This window comes from Xiphophorus couchianus, chromosome 16, assembly GCF_001444195.1.
Source record: "Xiphophorus couchianus chromosome 16, X_couchianus-1.0, whole genome shotgun sequence".
NCBI lineage: Eukaryota > Metazoa > Chordata > Actinopteri > Cyprinodontiformes > Poeciliidae > Xiphophorus > Xiphophorus couchianus.
In genome coordinates this window covers 17,998,972-18,013,247 of record NC_040243.1, presented here as the reverse complement: position 1 = coordinate 18,013,247, position 14,276 = coordinate 17,998,972, and the positions used below count along the sequence as shown (strand labels likewise).

The window sequence follows — 14,276 nt, the reverse complement described above, 5'->3', positions numbered from 1 at the left end:
GCTTTTAGGCAGAAACCACTCCAGGTGAGTTTGGCTACTAGGAACCCTGTTAGACCACACGGCATCACAAACTCTCTGAGATTTGGCTCAGTGTCCAAAACATTTAACCAAATCAAGACAGAAAACGGTTCCTCAGACACAAATTCAACTTAGGAGAAGATGCTATAAGAGAGGAACCAGAACTCTGGTTGAATAATAGAGACGGTTACAAAGAGGAACGGTCAGACATTTCTCTCTGGATGCTCCGACGTTGTGACATTTTAAAGAATAAGTTTTGAGGTATTGACATAAAAGTTGTTATTGAAGCATTACCTGCTGGAGAACCAACAGTTACAACACTACTGATTAATTTTTTCACCACTGAATAAATGTACTCGAAGTAAAACCTTTACTGCTTCGATCACTGGTGCGTAAAGTCTTAAAATAACTGTAACTTTTTTCTTTTTTGTGAAAAAAAAAGACTTTATGCACCAATGATCGAAGCAGGTGAGTTACACGAACTCCAAGATGGAGTTCCTGTTTCTTCTGCAGTTAAAATTAGCAGGATATAAATGACTCTCTCTCCGCTCCTCTGCCTCTCTTAGAGAGGCGGTTTCCGAAGCCCTCGGGGGGGAACTCATCATGCGACGAGGACAGTAATGACCGCCTGTCTCCACGTCAGTCAGAAAGCCGGGAGCGTCCTCTGGGCATTCAACCTTCAGCAGAGAAACCGGCCGGCAGCAACCTCACCTCTCCAACTGAGGTACGGTCACTCCTACAGGAGTGGGCATGTGGATCGGACGTAGACGATATCCTGACAGGTTTCACCGCACGGATCCGACCGTGGATACTCGGCTCAAATGCATTTAGTGTTATGCGTCCAGAACGCTTTTTTTCTCTCTCTCTCAAAGTTTTAACCAGAACATTCCGTCTGTAACCACCCATCAGGTTCCTCCGTCAGTTCTTCCTTTTCATCTCTTCTCCATTCGTCCAAACTCCTCTGCGCAGAGAACTTTTGGAGTCCCTCAAATTAAGGTAAGATGCATAAAAAAGCACAAAAAACTGAGCTTCATGAGTGTCTGGGTAAAACCTACTTGTGTTGTGTTTTTTAGTCCCAGCGCCTCTCCACCCAGAAACACAAGACAGAAAAGGCCAGCGCACCAAAGGTAGGTGTTGTCGCTTTGGTTTTGGAGGGAGAATCTTGTGACGCTGAATGAACGGGCTCCCCTCTAGATAAAGAAGCTGAAGTACCATCAGTACATTCCTCCTGACAAGAAGGGAGATGCCGGGCCTCTTCTCGATCTGGACTCCTCCCACGCCAAGATCCTCCAGCAGCAGCAGTTCTTCCTCCAGCTTCAGATCCTCAGTCAGCAGCAGCACAACTACCACGCCCGGCTGCCCGCGTAAGCGTAGAGTTCTTACGGATCCGTGAATCAGCCTTCTGTGGAGGTTTAGTCATGTTTGACTTTCTGGATCACCGACAGGGATCGGGACCCGCCTCCTTCATCCTCTCCGTCCGACTTGACCTCCACTTCCTCCCCACCTGACTCCTCTCCTTGCATTCACATAGGTCCAAGTTCTGGGACAAAAGTCTCATCACTCCGTCCGAATCTGGACGAAATGAAGGTTCGTTCATCCCCAGTTTTTTTTTTTTGTTGCTTTTATAGCCGTGTCGTGTCTAGTGGTGTAGCAATCCAACTTATCTGAGTCTCAAATAGAAACCCAACAGATTTACCTTCGCATGTGGAGCGTTATATCCTGATACATCTTTAAAAGAAAAAGGTTTCGATTTTGCTTTAGATTAAAGTAAGTAAATGTACGAATGAATGAGTGAATAAATAAAAAATTCATTCCCAATATTTTGCATATTAAACTTTTTTTTTTTCCAGGGGGAAATTATTGTAAAACAACTTTAATGATAGTTTCTTTTTTTTTTTTTCAGAAACGCTAAAATTCAGATTTTCTGGCACACAACAGACTACTAATAAAATATTAATATCAATAAATCATATTAATAATAGATCCAACAGGGCTTGAGGTCAACAGATAGCTTTTTTTTCATGGTTGAACATACGATTATTTTCATTTTAAATAATTCAAAAAGTTTTTCATTTTACTTCATGTGCTGGCAGCAAATCAGCCTCTATGCATGATGGTGCCACCACCATGCTGGAACATTGGATTTATGATCCAGGTTCACCAATCCCTTAAAGAACAATTTGTCTACAGTCACTGTATTTGTGCGCAGCCCAAATTTAGAGCAAAATGTGGCAATAAACATCATCTAGCAAACTAAAGCAAACAGGAAATAAATGTTTTTGTACAGTTTTCATTGGTTTGAAAGCAGCAAAACAGCCCCACAGCCTGACGCTGCCACCACCGTGTCTGACAGTGTGGGACGTGTTTCTTTCCTGAGGTCACGCGTCGGCTTCCTTCAATCGATTTAGGTGGATTCTGCTTCTGTGAAGTGTGTGTGTAAACGTCTGACTGGTGCTTGGCACACACATTCATTGAAAACAACTTTAACATAAAAGCAGACATGAACAAGAGAGACACTTTATGGGAAAACTCAGGTAAGCTGGAGACCAGCAAGAAACACAAGTGAATCAGAAGAACCGCAGAAACGAAAGAAAGCAACAACATAATTGTATTTAAGCAATCCAGGCTTATTGAGACTGAATGGAGGAAAAAACTGATCCTCATTTCGAGGTGAAACTTCATTAAAGTAAACAGAAACTGAAGCTTGGAACAAGTTTTTCCCCATAAAATATAGCCCCAGCGACAGTGACAGATTATTCTTCCTTGCTCTTTAATTCTTTTTCACCTGTCACTTTTTCCCCTCTCTCTTCATCTATCTCGCTTTCTCCTCGCTTCCCTCCCTCATTCTCGATTTGTCCCTTACTCCGTCCGCCGCCAGGTCGCAGAACTAAAGTGTGAGTTGAAGCTGCGCAGGTTGCCCGTCTCTGGCACCAGGAAGGATCTCATCGAGAGGCTGAGAACGTACCAGGAACTCTGCAGTACCGCCTCTCCAACAGCAGGGGGACCCAGCGAGCCAGAGCCGGGAAGAGCACGACCGCGCTCCAAAACAGGTGAACCAGGATTACATACCAGGGTTTAATCTTCACAGTTTACACCGCTGTTGAGCATAAATAAGACTAAATTAGCTTGAATCTTTCTGTATTGGCGATGCAGGCGGCAGTTTCGGTGCCAGTGAGCCGTCGCCTCAGCGGCTCTTGAGGTGTGACGGACCCCGCCTGCCGAACGGCGCGAGTCCAGCAGAAACCGGCTTTAACTCTGACCCACTGGGAGAACTGGTCAGACATGAAACATTCATTGTTCAAATTATTTCACTTCAAGATGAGCTGTGTCACAAACGTTGTGTGTGCTGATCAAGATTACTTCATTTCATGTCCATGTTTCCGCTGGATTCAGTTCGAAATGGCTTTAGACTTTCAAGTTCAAGTGTCGCGGAAAATGTTTCAAAACCAGATTCAGACTACATGTGTATTTTTAATGCTACGAGCGTGTCAGAAAACACTATTCGAGCAAGCCTATTTGAAGAATAAAGAAAGAAAAGAGTAATTCTCCCCTAAACTTAATACCTGCTTAGTGGTGGCAATGGCTGCCATCAAGCGTTTCCAATAACCAGCAATGGATGTGGAAGAATTTGACTCCCCTCTTCTTTGCAAAGTGGTTTCAGTTCAGCCATACTGGAAACCTTTGAAGGATGAACGACACGTTTAAGGTGAAACTTCCTAAAGTCTGACATTTTTAAGCCATTCTGATGTGAACTTGTTGGTGGATTTCGGATCACTGGGTTGACATAATGGTCAACACTTCAGCTGACAGATATTCATGTTTCTGTCCATAACAATGGGGCGTTCCTGTCCATCAACGCTGCTATTTAACTCCCACCTCCATGTTTTGCTATTATGTTCGGTCCTGAAATGCCTCGTCAGTCCACAGAACATTTCCCCAAATTTATTTGCTGGATCTTTATTTTCTTTTTGGTCAGTAGGAATCTTGACCTTGGATCTCTCTCCATTTTACCAAGCTCTTATTGAATCATGAATTTTGACCTTAACTGAAGCAAACGAAGCCTGCAATGCTTTAAATATTCTTCTGGCATATTTTGTTGATGATCATTGAAGCAGCTTTTGAAGGCCGGTCACTCCTGGGCAGGTTCACCGCTGCTCCATGCGTTCTACGTTTGTAGATAATCTCTCTTACTGTGGTGAACCGGAGATGTTACACATTTGTATCCCTTTCCAGACTAATGCTTGTCAGGGATTTTGTTTTTCTCATCTGATGATGATTTGTTTTTTTTGAGAGATGTTAACCTCAAACAGCCCAGGCTCAGACAGCGATCAGGACTGGGTGTGGTGAGTGAAACAGCAAACTGACTGCGGTTAGTCACAGCGACGTCATTATTTAAGGAGCGGGGCAATTCACTTTTCAGTGTAGGTTGGTTCGAAAGCTATTTTCTCCCTAAATACACAGTTTTGCATCTTTTTTTCTGATCTAAAATGTATTGATGATCTGAAACTTTGAAGTGTGACAAGCCAAAAAAGAAAACTGTAGGAAGAATTTGTAAGGAAGTAAATCCTTGCTGCAGCTCTTTCCACGTTTTGAATGCTTCTCCAACAATTTAATTGGGTTTCCCACTCAGATTTGGCATTGCGTTAAGGCCGACGGAATTGATTAATCATTATGGCAACTCTTAGTGTGTGGGATGCATTAGGCAGCATGTTAAACGTGTAAAATTATAATGGATAGACAGCACTGATATCAGTCAAAGTGATCCCCGGAAGGAACGGTGAACTGGAGAAGGCTCGTACGCCTTACATGTCGTATATGGATAATTTACGGGAGTATCACCAACGCTTCATTTCATTCTCTCTGCAGATGAGCTCTCCTGCCTCTGATCCCAGCCTTCGGCCGCTCACCACGGCTCCGGCGTCTGCTGCCGTCAAACAGGAGCGCCGACGCTCCGGCCCGGCGCCTTGTCGCTTCTCCTTAAAGTCTACCTCTCTGCAGGAACGCAGCTCGGTCTCTTCTGCGGCCCCCGCTATTACCGCGGCAACTCCTCCTGCGACTGTTGACAAAGACAGAATGCTGCAGGAGAAAGATAAGCAGATTACAGAGCTCACCAGGATGCTGTTGCAGAATCACAGGTTGGTGGAGGAGCTGAGAATGCAGCTGGGAAACAGTAACCGAGACGCTCCGGAGGCGCACGTTCTCAAAAGAGTGAAGGAGGAACCTCCCGATAGATCAACAAGTCCTTTTCTAGTCATTCTTAGTGAAGAGGAGGTTATAACCATCAAGAAGGAAACCGTGGAGGAAGAGATAGCATCCAAGATGCCGCTGCAGGCGTCTAGCCCAACTCAACAGCCTAACAGTCAGACGCATCCTCAGCTCCAGCAGAAGCAGGTTTGCCTGCAGGACTCTGCTCGACAGCTGGCTCAGCAACAGGCCATCAGTAGGCTGCTGCTGATGCAGCGTAACACTAAGAAGCCGCAGCACGCCGCTCAAAGCGTCAACGAGGCGCCGGAAGCCCACCGAAAACCCCATCCGCAGAAGCAAAGGAGATCTCAGAAACGGCACCTACAGACGCAGTCTGAGCAGCGTCGCCCCCAGCTGGAGAAAACGAGGCCGGAGCAACAGGTTCTGCTGAGGAAACAAGAGAGCGTCGCCAAGAAGCACCAGCATCAGAACAACAAACTGCAACCTGTCCAGATGCAGAGCAGGATGCATCCGCAGCAGCAGCAGGTAGGAGTAAGAGTAGAGAAGAAGAACCTCGCGTACTTCACGTTACGGACAATCGCAGCACGGATTTTAGACAATCACCACCTCGGACTCTGTTTTTTTCCTTTAGATAGTTTGGCTTAATTACAAGGTTCTGCATTCTCCACACAAGTACAGAACATCAAAAGATGTATTCAGACTTTCCCTTCGTCCCGCAGGATCTTCTGAGCAACGGCTCCCGCCCAGCCGTGGTCGGTGACAGCAAGAAGAAGCCCATCCTGATTCCTTTGACCAATCACATTACTGGAGACCGAGGAAAGGCGTCAAATCCCGATTTACCTCAGGTGCGTCGAATGACCTCTGCAATCATTTGTTTACTAGATGACGTGTATCTACAGTCAAATTTCAGTGAAGACAGTTGATGTAACATCTCAAACTCTTTGACCTTTTTTTCATGGTTGGTTATGTTATAAACTCAGATTTTATGTGCGATACAAACACAAGGTGGCATCTGATTGTAGTGGAAGAAAAGTGGTTTTCACATGGTGTTTGTATTCAGCACCCAGAGTTCATATTTGGTCGAGCCAGCCGTCCTTTGGGAATTGTCCCACACAGGTTTTAACATTTTAAGACTCTTTGTGGTCTTACCAGAAATTCTCAGTGGACTTTTTTTTTTACTGGACCATCAACTGAAAACTTCCCACTTGGTCACATCTGGCCAGAACACCTTCGTTTGTTTGTTGTGTCCCCATCATGGCTTGTGGCATGAATACAAGATGCAAAATATTACCAGCTTTTGCAAAACTTGTGAGAATTTTCTACGTGTTTTTGTTGTTGTTTTTTTTAAAAAAAACGTCACCATTAAAACACCCAAATTTAACCAGCAAGCACAGCCTCTTAACGATTTCCTCGAAGATCCATCGGGAACCGAACCACAGAGTTTCTGAATCCATTCGCTTGTTGCCTGCGCAATAAAAGAAAATTCGAACAGCTTGTTAATGCGCCGCGGTGAAATAAGAGCGTAAGGAAACCGCCGTCGTCAGTCTGATTGCTGTGAAATTAATGGCCTATGCCGTTTGAAACAATAGCAGCAGCGCTTGAGAAGTGTCTGACACTGGCCTGATGCTGATTATTTTTACCCTGCTAATTACCCTAACAGCATCCTCCATTACTATGATTAATGGTGTTGTGAGATGAGGAACAAAGACTTCATCACATCTTGGTCCGCAGAGGCTCTACAAGCGTCCCCGGCTGGCTTTAAAAACATCCGGATTTAACGCGAAGTGGCGCTTTACACGGAAACACGTCGACTGTTTTTCTCCTTCGTTGGTTTTTGACTGTCATAAAGTAACAGAATTAGATTCGAATGTGCAGATTAGGACTTTTAAAGCCCACAAACGGTATTAGAACACCTGGTAAAGATATGTAGAAGGACATAAGTGAACTTATTTACTGCATTAGTGAAATGTCACACACTGACAATTTTGGACAAAAATAAACATTTAATTTGAGAACATTTATTCACTGGGGTTCTATTTGGAAAACGCGCATAAACCCGGCGCTGGAGGTGGACAGGTTGAGCAGCCAGCGAGTTAAAAAAAATTATTAAAAGTTGGCCGAAAATGTGAATATAAGACGAGGTAATTATGTGTTATTGGAAAACATTATCAACAATTTCTAAACGCCAACAAAAAGAAATCGTCAAAAAGGCATACATTTAAAAAAATACAATTAAAATAAGTATCAATTATTTGCAATTCAGTTGTTCTGTCCTAATTAAAAGTGTCCAAAATCATTTTCTCTTTATCCACGATTTGTCACTTTTATTTGCTGAAGTGGTTGCCGTGTGAACCGGTAAAGACAGGAAGTGGTGAATAAAAAAGTCTTCTTGTGTTCACATACCCACCTTACCAAGTTGCCATTGTGTTTCACCAAAGTGACTCTTTATCCCGTCACTGCTATGGGTTTATTGAAAAAAAAAACTCTATAGTGATTAAATGAACCATTCTCAGCCTGGTGGGGGAGCAAGGAAAGCCTGGTGGCCCACCAGGCTTATAAAACACTGGGAGAAGCTCTGATTCACTGAAGGGGAGATAATTGTTTTGATTTTAACCACACCAACAGGTTAGTGTTTCTGTAAAACTGGAATCAGCTGATTAGTGCTTAAGCTCTCCTGCTATGGAAGATCCTTCCTGCCCACAGCATCACTCATTCACGACTCTTCCAAGACACTTGAATGTTGTATGTTTGAATTAAATATGAACGTATTAAACACCTCTCCAACTGATTTACTAATCATCCTAATTATTTTTTGCTGCAATTTCTTTTCAATTCGCCGTTCTTGATGTAAACTGAATGCTGCAATTTAAAATATGAGCCGACTTCTTCTAGTTTCCTGCTCGTTTGTTTGTATGTCAAACATTTTCCTACAAGCATTTAAAGGCAGCCAAATTAAGTAAAAAAAAAAAAAAAACGTCTTTTGTTTTATCTTCTTAATCTAACTCGCTTTCTTTAAAGTTCTTTAATGACACACCGTCGTTAAAGAACAAGACTGAGGCGCGTCAGGAACGTGTGGAGCTGCAGGAAGCAGCGGCCCATCGTCCGTCAGCGCCACGCAGGCTGCAGAGTCCTCAAACGTGGAAAAACTCCCCTTCGCCTTTCTGTCAAACTGTAAGCAACCTGAAAATTCGTCCAGATTGTCACTTCAGATTTAGTCTCTCTCTCTCTCTACATATTTTTATTTCCCTGATGTATTGTGACCTACAGGAGATGTTTCCAGGTCTGGATATCTTGTTGAGTCCTCTGTCGTCAGATTCGGTCGACACGGCAGCCTCGCCGTCTCACGATAAAGTATGACAATGTTTTGAAGTCTAACTGTGTAGTTTTCTAAGTCACGCTTAGGTTTCACAGTCAGTTGTATGATTTTGATTTCATATAACTATTTTTAGTCATTCGGTGGTAAAATCTGCTGTTCTCTCTCTGTCGTCAGCTGAGAGACGAGGATTTCATCGACCTCATCCTGCAGGCTGGAGGTACAGTCCTTGGACCGTCTAGAATAAATAATGATCTTTTCTAGCTCTATAATAAAACTCAATAATTACCATTTAAAATTTAATGACTAATATAACAATTCCACAAAGTGGGGAAAAACTCCCCCTTATTACAATTGCAGCTTCAAGTTGCTGCATCTTAGAATCACTTGCATGAGTTTTGCGTCTCGTGCAAGACTGTTAATCCCTCATTTGGAAATGGAAAGAAGTACATAAAAGGCACAAATCTATGAAAACACAACGTTTCACCTAAGCTGAGAGGTCAGCCAAAGAAGAAGTTACGAAGGCCACCATGACTCTGGAGGAGCTGCAGAGCTCCACAGCTCAGGTTGGAGAATGAGTCTGCAACACGAGGATTAGTCCTGCTCTCTACGAATCCGGCCTTGGTGGAAATAGTGTCAAAAATGAACGCCATAAGAAGTCATGTTGGCAGCAGAGCTTTAGTTTATCTAATATTGTCTGACAATCTCATAGGCAACACTTCACTTTTCCTTTGAAAACGTTGCACCGTTGTGCTGTTCACTTCTCATGAAACCCCATCAAACACATTGATGCACGTTGTTGTAAAGCTGTAAATCATTAAAAAAAAAGGTTAAGATATGTGAATAATTTTGTAAGGCATTGTAAGAAGGTTTTCCTTTTTGCCTTCAGAAACACCTGACACACTGAAAGACGCCAGAGACTTCTCGTTTTCTTCACCTCGCCCGTCACCGCTCCACCTCCTGTTGTCACCGCCCAACTCCCCCATCAGTGCTGCGCTACAACACGACTCTCCTCTGCAGCCCTGGACTCCAGCCAAAAGCTTGGATTATAAGCAACACTTAGATCTGTGTGGCGGCGGACGCCTGGAGGACTTTCTGGAAGGTATCCCTGGGAAGCCTCTCCATGGGGTGGAACCAGGTATCCTCCCCACTTTGTTTGATGACCAAATTATGTGCACCACCTGCATTCTGGAACCAGCTCCCGTGGATTCCTCGGACAGGGAACGGAGCGCGGACCGTAAGGAATGGCTGGGCTTCCCTGTGGGAGGAGAGAGCGAATGGGAAACGTCCACACTGGTCCCCCGAACGCCCCCGAGTGTGTTCTCAGCAGACTTCCTGGACTGTTCCGACCTTCACATGGACTGGGACTCTTGAATGTAGCTGGAAACAGTCAAAAAAGCAACTCAAAGTTTAGTCTATGCCTGACTTTTCAGGATTTAAACCAAGCACAAAGTCTGTGTCATTTTTTATTCTGCCATATTCAGTCTTAAACCATTTTCACATTTATTTATTTTGTTGACTTGCTAATACGTCTCAGGCTGGTCCTACAGATGGAAACCTAGTAGATAGTTGGACACTGGAAAGGTTTATGTGCCTTTAGCACATATACCTTGTGCTAAAGGCTAGTGGCACTGCTAGTGCCAGTGGTGGGTACTGCTAGCTTAAAGGTTAGCTGCACTAACCCTAAACCACTAATCATAAACGTTAGCTGCGCTCACACTAAAGCAACATAGTGTCTGGCAGAAGCTAATGCTAAAGCTAAAGCATTAAAGCCAGTAATTGCTTGCACTGTGTCAGGTTGCGCTTCAAGAAGTGATTCTCTGAAACAGACCAGTCACTCGTGGTTTCAGTGTTGAGCATTGCTAACTCTGTTAGCAGATTGTGGCCAATTGCCCACAGCAGGGCTTTGGTCAGAAAGCACACCTGACATCAATGGATTTTTAATGCATTCTGGGTAGAGTTATGGTTATGGTGCGTTCACACCAAACACATTTCGTGCGTCTGGTTTATATTCAAAGTCTATGTGGAGGTGCGTCGAGGGCCCGGCGATTTGAAACGTTTGAAGCATTTGAGCATCCAACACATCCGACAACAGAAAACAACGGCTCGAGCGTCCACCCCGACACGCCCCAACATAGACTGTGAATGTAAACCTGACGCACAAAACTCTAGGTGTAGAGTGAAATGTTAAGCATCTGCATTCAGAGTTCACACGCGTTGAACCTGAAGCGTTGGACGCGTTTGGTGTGAACGCGCCGTTTGCTGCACCGCGTTAACGGTGGAGAACGTTAGGAGAGGAAACGGAAGGCCTGCGTAAGCGGTCTTTGCGGACTTCAAAGTAAGAGCGTGACTATAGACGTCTTCTTGACAAAAAATCTTAACAGACAATAACCAAAAGCTCAACGCAGACGTCAAATTTTATTCCAGCAAAGATTCACAAAACAGCCAAGTAAATTAGCACCTTGGAATTTATTTGGAAAAATTAATTTAGGAGAAGCTAATAACATTGGAGCCTTAGGTTAGGATTGTAAATGTGCAGCTGAATGACAATAAAGTCTATAATTGCACAAGACGTTTAGCAAAAACGCAAAAGTGCTGAGTGAAAAATGTTGGCCTGCTGTAGGCGGATTAGCAGAAGTGTGCCCACTCACTCAATCTGATTTTTAGTCAGGCATCGACTTGAATCCACAGCCTGTTGCGTCACACGGACAAATGAGTTTCAAAAGCAGACTCCTTCTCTGTTTACACTTCGTACGCGCCAACTGTACGAACAATTGGCGCGTAAAGGGAGCCAAGAAATATCTTTGAAGTTTTTGCACATTCCCAACAAATTAAGGCTGCAGGATTGATCTAACCCTAATTTTACAGATCTCTTCTAAACATTTGAGATATTTGTTGTGCAAGACATTCATACCAACCTTTTGTTAAAGGCTCAAAAGCGATATTAAACTGATAATATTTCATATTTTTTTAAAAAGGGGAAAAAAAGCTAAATGTGAAGCCTACAGGTTTATTTGTCTTGATATTGCATGTCCAAAGCATTGTATTATTAACACGATATTTCTTAGATTATTTTTTTAAAGCATTCTTTTACTCTGTGATGAAATTTGTGACGTAGCTTGAATGTAACCACGTGGAAATCTCACTACTCCGTCTTACGGGAGCAGCACATGCACACATTCAACACTGAAGCCTAAGTGTGTGTGTGACATTTACACCACTGTAAATTACTGTGTTTCTTGTTGTTGTGAAGAAGGTACCACGGCGATGGCAAATTAGATTGATCGTGACGTCAATAAATTCCTACTGAATGAATAATCAGGAGTATCTTTAATCAACAGACTGGAATCGGTGCAAAATAATAACTTCTGCGTCAAAGTTCCTTTGAGTTCATTTGCTGTAAAAAAAAAAAATGCATCAAAAGGAAATTACAATTTAGTTGCAGTTCATTTTTGTGTGTTTGATTTTTAAAAAAATATCTCGTATTTGATAAAAATCCATCCACCCAAACTGTTGTTTTAGCTTCACCTCTGGGTTGTATAAAGGGAAGATTTGTGCCCCAGAGATGCGCAAGTTCATATACAGGCACCACACACAAAGTAATTAACCGACATACACACACACACACACACACACACACACATAACCCTGAAAGCAGCGTTCTCATGTTGGATGCAGCTTAGAGGGAGTCTCGCTATTAAACAGCCTGGAGTGACTCTGCAGATGCTTTGATGAGTCTCAGCGCTGCAGCGGGAGGTCTGCCTGCGATGCGCAACACGCTGAGAAAGAAATATCTGCGCATCAACATACGCAAAACACAAAGAGGAGGTCATTCTTGAACACAGAAAACACACATAGATGTGTTTTTGTGAAATTCCCACAGATGAAAATAGGTTAGTGGATCAAGCATAATCTTTATAGTGTGGAGAAATCTAAGAACGCAGAGTGGACGTTAAAGGGCGGGGTTATCCATCCTCGCTTTGTGCTTGTAATGACGACTAAAGTCCTTCAAATCGGAGCAAAACGTGATGAATAAGTGTTTTGTTTTGCATTTGTTTCTGTTGAATGTAATTACGGAAAGGTTGCAGGTTTGGATTTTTTGTTTTTACTTTAAGGTGCGATGCCTTCAAGCTCGCTCAAACGGTCGACTCAAGCCACGCTCACACACTTTGCAGAACTTACCAAGCAGACACTGACCCATTCAGATGGCCTACTTGGTGCCGCAAAGCGTCCTGCCGCACTCTGCTTTTCATGCGGCGCTGCATCCAGCTTCAGTCTTGCGTTCCTTTTACTTATATCTGCTCGAAAGCATGCAATCCTTCTAACATTTGTTGCTTTTAAAAGCGCTTTTATAGAAAGTTTCACATCTGAAGACTGCATGTGTAGCTTGCGCACGGCAAACGCTAAGCGTGAAAAATGACCGAACTAGTAAAAATGTGCATCTTGTGGAGATATTTTCTGCGCTTCTCAAGGTGTGTTCAGCTGCTTATTCTTTGCTCACTTAAGCGAAACACCTTTAAGACTGTGGCTGATGCAACATGTACTCTGAAAACACACCTTACATTGGTTTCTTCTACAGAATATCGTCCTGTCATTTAATCACTAACTTGCCCCAATCTCAATCCAAAACTCATCATAACTCGCAAAGCAAGAGAGTTAAGACTTGCTTTGATTGGAAAAAATGGGGGCATTCGAGAAATGGACACCACGAAAGACTGCAAGGATGTAAAAAAGAAAAAAAATCCCCATCAAACACAGCAAAGGGAAAATTACCATTGCATGTGGTTTTGTGAAGAAGCTTTTTCAGCTTTATTAGAGTCTTCTCTCAATCCCACGTCATTGTTTACTGCCCTTTGACCCTCGATGCTCAGAAAATCTTCCGTCCATCGTCTCCTGTTCTTGTCTGAGATCCAACATGAAACGATCTCGTCCACGAACGCCTCAAACATCGACGTAACACGGGGCGGCACCCGAGCAATCGCACTGGGAACAGGCCTGATCTTGTGCCGAGAATTTTGACACTGTTCTCCATTTGGGTGTAAAAAAAAAAAAATAAAATAAAATTGAAAGTCCTTAAAAGCAATCTGGCTGACCCACAATCCCATAAAATGCCCCCAGGGACACAGCTGTAAGCCTTTTAAGAAAACCGAACCCCCGTCGGTAACTCAATGATAGTAAAAATCTGTCCCACTGTTGCATCATAAGCAGTGAATGATTTCATTTTTGTTTTATAACCTGCCTCAGACTTGGTGAGATTAGTCACATGTTCCAGGACTTATAATAGTTTGGCTAATATTAACAACCAGTGCAATTAAGATTGTTCATATATATATATATATATATATATATATGTGTGTGTGTGTGTGTATAGTGTGAAAGTCTCGGTCTACAGTCTACAAAGAGGCTGAAATGAATTCAGGGTAAGAGTCTCTGCTCTGAAGAAAAGACGCAGACAATGAGGCGGGAAAAATTGACGGCGGAGAAATAAAAGGGATGAGAGGAAGAGGAGCTACGGGACGCGCGCGCTCTCCGTAACGTCCTGAAGGTCGGGGCGCGAGGCGGTCCCTGCTGCTGAGGACGGATGACGCGCTAAACCAGGAGCCCCGCCGCGCGACGGGCTCACGTGCTCGCAGGAGCGAAGCGGCGGATTTCAGCTCCAGCTGCATGTGCGAACAAAATCGCAGCGGCTGCCTGTCAGATGCAGGCGACGAGTGGGGAAACATGTCGTGTGCAGCGACAC

The 14,276-nt window shown here is 43.6% G+C and overlaps 1 protein-coding gene across 6 annotated transcripts in view; it reads left to right on the top strand.

Moving 5' to 3' along the window:
• The window catches only part of LOC114159841 (myocardin-related transcription factor A-like), a 35,513-nt gene extending 23,643 nt beyond the window's left edge, over positions 1-11,870 (top strand). For all 6 annotated transcript variants that reach the window (XM_028042041.1, XM_028042038.1, XM_028042039.1 and 3 more), the window contains 13 exons: positions 585-742; positions 928-1,014; positions 1,092-1,145; positions 1,213-1,382; positions 1,464-1,605; positions 2,897-3,068; positions 3,172-3,293; positions 4,885-5,748; positions 5,943-6,068; positions 8,242-8,394; positions 8,491-8,574; positions 8,714-8,756; positions 9,426-11,870. In XM_028042041.1, coding sequence (XP_027897842.1) covers positions 585-742; positions 928-1,014; positions 1,092-1,145; positions 1,213-1,382; positions 1,464-1,605; positions 2,897-3,068; positions 3,172-3,293; positions 4,885-5,748; positions 5,943-6,068; positions 8,242-8,394; positions 8,491-8,574; positions 8,714-8,756; positions 9,426-9,910 — 2,660 coding nt within the window. In that variant the 3' untranslated portion in view covers positions 9,911-11,870. The remainder of the gene's footprint in view (positions 1-584; positions 743-927; positions 1,015-1,091; positions 1,146-1,212; positions 1,383-1,463; positions 1,606-2,896; positions 3,069-3,171; positions 3,294-4,884; positions 5,749-5,942; positions 6,069-8,241; positions 8,395-8,490; positions 8,575-8,713; positions 8,757-9,425) is intronic.
• Positions 11,871-14,276: the final 2,406 nt, after the last annotated feature.